Raw genomic sequence first — 6450 nt, 5'->3', positions numbered from 1 at the left:
TGAGAACGTCGAGAGTACTTTTGTGTTTTCAATTTGTTTTTGTTTCAAATTGGAGACACGTTGAATGTGGCGTATCCAGAGCTGAATTATCCATAAGAGAGTGTCGAAGTTAAGTAGAAATAACTGCTAGGCACCTACCTACAAGGTTCTCTGCTGTACAACTAGCGCGCATCACACACATCCCAAGCAGTTACAATGCAAGTGTGAATCGCCTGCTGTGAGAGCGGCCAGTGCAGTTAACAGCAAAGAGGAGATATGTGTGAAGATCGCCGTCATCCAATTAGAGAGCTGTTGGTTAAAGGGAGTTCGTTTGCAAATGCACTAATTCGGAGATCACTACGGTTGCTAGCTTTGCTAAGCTTTACTGAGTATACAATATTTTTGTAAATTCTTATTGTTAATAAATAAATATTTTATAACTTACCCAACTTACCTAAAATTAAAAAAATGCATCATCGATTGAAAGTTTAATTTGTTTTTTTTGTATCCTGAACGTCAGTATTATTACTCCGACTTGGTTAACCTGGCGCTGGGTGTATCGAGCTACATAAGCACCGTTGTTTTTGGAAAATAAAAGATTCCTTTCGAGTTTCAATATTTTATTAGCGCACTCTTGCGGCCTCGGTAGTTAAGCGTAGTGCACTAACTTGCCTTCCCAGAGGTTATGGGTTCGAGTCCCACGTAAAGCACGGTCTTCACACTCTTCCAAATTTACCTACTTTCCCTGTTTCCAAAAAAAACAAACCCCAATTCCATTCCTCAACCCCAAAAGCCTATCCTTTCCATCCTTACTTCCATCCTTAGTCTGCGTATTATTTGCATTGTGGCTGCTAAAACAAGCAAAGAAAATCACACAGTTACACATTGCATCAGTGGCACCATTAAGAGAAAGCGGGCAACCGCGGTAATAGCGTAGACACACGAAATTTAGCGAAGTCTTCAACCATCTGTGCGATACTTCTGGCAGGAAAATGTGAAACACAGATGGCGCTCCAAGCAGTAAGAAGGCGTTGTTCCTAAGCAACGACAGGTGGGCATTCCCACTACTTAGGACTGGTAGCGGCAGGCTAATCACCCACACTGGCAGAAATCAAAATATGTAGATTAACGAAACCATCCAACCAATTTGTGGAGGCAGATGGAGTTAAGAGGAACTTTTCAAGGCAGAAATACACTCGGAGGTTTGCCATTACCTGCTGTGGGGCCACCGCTATTAGAAAAAAACTGTATATTATTTGATGTTCATGTGCGGAGATTCGAATCTGCGCACTCCCGAATGGTAGTCACGCACCAGCCCATTCGACTACGGTGGTGGCCTTTTTAGAGTGGAATGAAAACAAATATTTTCTCATGTTCAATGGTAATAAATTTTTATATGTTTAGTTCGAATATATGAAAGCTTAATATTATTGCTGCACACAAGCCCGTATGCATTTAATTACAATTTAGAGTAGAATCTTAAAGCTGCTTAATGGCGTTTGTATCACATATAAGCTCATTGTAGATTTGCTCATTAGTGTTGGGATTCTTCAAGTCAGTCACGAACTCAATAGCATCATCCTGATACAGTGGAGAAAGAGAGACGAACAAAAAATATTTGTAAATTACTAAACTAAATTAAAAACTCTCAACTCCTGAACTTACATCGAACAGCACATTCTTGGCGTCCTTTTCGTATTGGCCGAATAGTGTAAAGACATCGGGCATTCGGCTGCCTTTGGCAAACTTCGTTGAAAGCGAAGCAAACAGATGCCTGCAGGTCTCTTGCTCAACTGTAGTCATGCTATCGCGTATGAAGACTGCCTTTGGCAAGTCAACTTCCAAATTACAAGTCTGGTACTCGGTAACCGGTTTCACATCCAAGCTGGCACACACCAGCTGCTTGTTCTTGTATTGATCCAATTCACTGGAATGCACAATAGCGAGATTCTTGTCGGTGGACGGCGTGGTCTGACAGGGATTGATATTGCGACGTTTATTCAAGAAGAGCGCCGCCTGACGAGCGCGTTCATTTTGCGCATCAAAGTTGCTGTGTGTAAGATGAGAGGATTTCCAATAAAAAAATGTACAAAATAAGTAACTAAATTATATGGTTGGCTACTCACATTGGCAACTTTTGTACATCCTTGCTGACGCTCGGCTCTACAATGGCAACATAGACATTGTCTGGTCCGTAGCTTTCATAAACGATCGGTTTGAGTTTGAGATCGCGCGCCTGTTTGTAGTTGTTGCCATTCACCACAACCAAATCAGCCGTTTTATTTTGAACGGCAATCAAACAATCGTTCTCCTGCACGCACTCCAACTCTGGACGGATATCACGCGAATAGGCCGCACGGTGCATCGTTTCACATTTGGCCAATTCAATGTCGGTCTGCACACAGAGGCGCATTTTTCTAATGTCGCTGACATCACGTTCGATAACATCCTTATAGCCGGCACGCTCCAAATACACTTTTGGTTCAACCGCTTCCGGTTTGTTGTAATAGGTGCTATTCTCGTTGATGAACAAATGTGCAACGGCCTTTTGGTTCTCGGCATGTAAACCATTCTCAAAGAATTTCTCTAGGCGATTTTGCAAGTTGTGCAACTTCTGCTCGCCATTTACCGCATCGACATTCGAAATGTAACCAACCCATGGGCGTTGAGCCCACGAACAAGCGGGACCGGTAACGGGGCGACGAGTGCCATCCTCACAGAGGTATTCGAATTCCGAAGGATCGCCTTCAGCTTTGGAGCCGGGCGTGAGCTGCAAATGTTAAGTTGAATTGTAAGGTGGAAATTTCTTTTGCTTTTTTCACTCGTCATTCACTACTTACGCCAAAGTATGACTTGATGTATTGCACCTTGGTGAAGGCCACCTCACCCTTGCCCTTGTCCAAGCAACGAATTGCGCCATCATAACCAGAAAATATGTCAGGATAGTTGCATTGTTCGGGTTTCTCGCAAAGTGCGCACAAATTGGAGTATTTCTTCTCTGTTGGAAACGAAGAATATCGCATTAGAAATTTAAATTCAATTGCAGCTGAGCGTGCCAGCTATTAAGGCTCAACTTCAAGTGACTTACTCAGTAGACGATCAGTTTCGGGATATGGCGAATAGGTGCCAACCAGACAGGATTGTGTGAAGAACTCCGACAGGGCTTTCAATTCACGTTCGGTGGCGGTTATTTCGGGATCCAGAGAGATTTTAAGAATATGCGTATTCTTCAACTTGGTAATTGGAATCTAAAAAAGAAAGAGGAGGCGGCCGCATGGCATGAGTTAAATAGTGGTATGTGCATATGTATGTATGTGTGTATGTATGTATGCGAGTAGAAAAGTAGCAATTCGCAAATGCACAAACTTGTTGACCTACGCAAACTTGTGATTTCACTAATTAACTGGACGTAAAACTGGTATTTTGCATGGGAAAAAAGGCACTTTGCATAGTCACGAACCGGCAATTTAAATTAAAGTAGCTTGGCTGCTCTAATAGATTCTGATTGCTTGATGAACATTTTCTTGATTTCACTGCATGGCTAATCTGGAAATTATTTAAGTGCAGCCAAGCAAGATAAGTGGCGCTGTGGAATATTTGCGCTCTTTAGAGCAAATTAAAGGCATGCAAGATACTCAGATGGGTTGTGAAGATGAAATGTAGCAAGCGCTGAATTTATATGAAAAAGTTGATCTTTAAAGGCCCAACTTCGGCGTTTCCAGCGAAAAATTAATAAATTTCTTTTCATTTATGAGCTTAACTATCGCACAGGCTACTAGTAGATTGCATGAAGGGAAATTGAAATCAAATTTGAAAAGTCGAGCCAAGAAGTACCGTGAGATTTGGTAACTCCTAAAAAACCCATTGTATTCAATGATCAGGTAGACCACAAATAGGAGGAGGAGCTCGGCCAAACACCCAAAAAGGGTGTACGCGCCAATTATATATATATAGTATATATATTCAATAATTAAGAGTAAGGCAGGCCACTGTCGCCCCTTCTCTTCGCCATCGTCCTAGCCGACGTAATGAACCAATTGACCCTGCAAAGAAGAAGCATCTCGTATGGAGTTTCACCAGACATCTTGAAGGTCCAGGTCATCGATGATATCTGCCTCCTCTCTCTCACAAACTCGCTGACATGCAAGCGAAGGCGGACAGACTAGTCTCGCTAGCACGCACTGTCGGACTGGAGGCCAGCATCGCTAAGACCAAGGCTATGAGAGCTAACCACAATAAAGTAAGGCATTTAATGGTTGACGGGTGCCCGGTGGAATCCTGCTTCTGCTACGTCGGCTCACAACATTCTGTGGGGGGCACCGATGCGAATCCGATGGAGTATTCTCTTTGGGCCATTTTGGAGAGCCAGAACCGAACTAAAAGATTCACCAGTCTCGAGGCGCTAAAAAAATCCATTGTCCGCGAGTGGGCCAAAATACCTACAAGTCACATTCGGGCAGCTTGCGATTGTATTCTGGACCGTCTCACGGCCATCGTCAAGACAAAAGGTGGTCATACTGAGCAAAAATAAATTGATTCTTAATTTTGTATTATTTTCACACATTTTCACTTTAAATTGAATAAAAGTAATTTTTCAAACTAAATTTATGGCCTTTTTGATTGGTTACACTTCGAGGGCCGGCCCATGTAAAAGCAAATGATGACCATTTCGAATGAAAATTAATTTTTGTTTTTGTAATATTTACAGGACTGAAAAAAACTAACTGCATTAAAAAAAGTATAATAATTTCATATCTATAACGGACTTAACTTGTAACAGAACTTATGGCAGGACTAAGTATTTCTGCCATGAAAAGTATCCTCATCAGCCGTTCAGAGCCGGCGCATAAAATTGTAGCTCCCTCCATTTATGGAAAAACATCAAGTCGCACAACCACAAATCGGAAGAGGAGCTCGATCAAACAACTAAAAAGCGCCAAATAGACCATATTTTCTCGGTACATGGCTGTAGTGTCATCGATATCTCGTAAAGTACCGATGAAAAAATTTCAAGTTTATGCTCGTTCTCAAGGTGACTATTCCCACTAAGAAAATTATTAATTTTTTTTTTTGTTTCAGTCAGGTGTGAGTTGCAGGGTGTTAGCAATAAAAGTCAACAAAGAGAAAATTTTTCATTTTTTCTTTGATAAAGCGGAAATGCAAGCCAAGCTGCTGAAATTTTGGGATGGTGTTTAACTGTAACAGCTTCGTCGATTCCGTTCAGGCATTTTTCATGCTAAAAAAAATACCGATAATGTCGAAAATGTCAATAAAATCATAAAAAAAAATCGAAGTTGTCGGCATTTCAGTAGTCATAGCATCGCCTAGGAGCTAAAGATCGACCACAAAACAGTTTTCAGTTTTCATTGGCGCAAAAATTTTACGCAAAAATAATGGGTTTCTATTTTCCCAAACTAATATAATAATACTAATAATCGCATCCGGTCTTCTATTTGTTGTTTTTTTTCTTCAATCACTTTAAAATTTCACACACCAAATTCCACATATTGTAAATTCACTCACCTTATAGCCCACATTGCGTCCGAAGCCGGTGTGACAGGATTTCTTGCCGCGCAACTCCTTCAAGCTGTTAATATTCGAATTTTTCTTCACCAAAATAATGCCCTCATAACGGAACTCCGCTGCAATGGAAGCATATTTTTTTTTAATTTTTTCACATAAATTTCACAAGGGCACATTTTTTCACATAAATTTATCAAATTATTGCGCTCACTGTAACACCATAACCCCCACTACCACTACTCACCGTCCTTATCAGCCTTGGAGCGAATTTCGGAGACCACACGATAATCCTGATTCTTCGAGTGATAGGCGACGTACATATCCTCCGGTTCGCTGGCGAGCACATCAGCCTTGCGCTGATTGATTTTGTCCAAACAATCGATGCGATCACGTCCAGCTACGCATTCCATTTGTATGCCAGCCTCCGAGGGATCCTTCAACAGATCCAAACAATCTTTGTAATACAGTTGCGGCACGCACATGCGATCTACATACATACATACAGATATATTTGGAGTGTGAAATAATTTCATTGTTTTGTTGTTTTATTAGTAAAAAAATTATTTAAGCAATTTGTATTTATTCCATTTTTGTTTATGTGGCTTACATATTTGTTCGTCAGCTTGGACCGAAGCCAAACTGACCACGCCCAATAGGGCCGTAGTCAAGTAAACTATTGTCGTATAACCCATTTTAGCGCTGCTCATTCAAACGCGTCCAATACTTAACTGTTGAGTGCATCGCAAGCCAGTTTCTTTTTATAGCCGATGCGGCGGCTCTATACTAATTTCGTCGTCGCCGTCGCCGTCTTCGTTGGCGTTGTCGTCGTCAAGATCGGAGCCGGCTTTGCAGCAGCTCAGTGGGCTGACGAAATGCTCGGGAATCACCAATTGATTAATTTTTCTTTATTTTTGCAATTTTTTTATTTTCATCTCTTTAGCTGCGCTG

The 6450-nt window shown here is 41.3% G+C and overlaps 1 protein-coding gene across 1 annotated transcript; it reads right to left on the bottom strand.

The window, feature by feature from the left end:
- Positions 1–1343: 1343 nt before the first annotated feature.
- On the bottom strand, positions 1344–6239 carry LOC128857185 (transferrin). The gene is made up of 8 exons (XM_054092819.1): positions 6110–6239; positions 5747–5989; positions 5503–5621; positions 3068–3227; positions 2820–2977; positions 2106–2749; positions 1645–2029; positions 1344–1560 (listed from the first exon to the last, which is right to left on the bottom strand). The coding sequence occupies exons 1-8, from the start codon at positions 6207–6209 to the stop codon at positions 1459–1461; spliced, it is 1911 nt and encodes a 636-aa protein (XP_053948794.1). The 5' UTR covers positions 6210–6239; the 3' UTR covers positions 1344–1458.
- Positions 6240–6450: the final 211 nt, after the last annotated feature.

This window comes from Anastrepha ludens, chromosome 3 (genome assembly GCF_028408465.1).
Source record: "Anastrepha ludens isolate Willacy chromosome 3, idAnaLude1.1, whole genome shotgun sequence".
NCBI classification, from domain to species: domain Eukaryota; kingdom Metazoa; phylum Arthropoda; class Insecta; order Diptera; family Tephritidae; genus Anastrepha; species Anastrepha ludens.
Note: the sequence above shows the minus strand (reverse complement) of the source record. Positions and strands in the feature narration are given on the sequence as shown.

Coding starts and splice junctions, on each gene's coding strand:
- LOC128857185 (XM_054092819.1), bottom strand. CDS start 6,209: ATGAGCAGCGCTAAAATGGGTTATACGACAATAGTTTACTTGACTACG. Junction 5,990..6,109: donor CCAAGCTGACGAACAAATAT/GTAAGCCACATA, acceptor GTATGTATGTAG/ATCGCATGTGCGTGCCGCAA. Junction 2,030..2,105: donor GATGTACAAAAGTTGCCAAT/GTGAGTAGCCAA, acceptor TCTTACACACAG/CAACTTTGATGCGCAAAATG.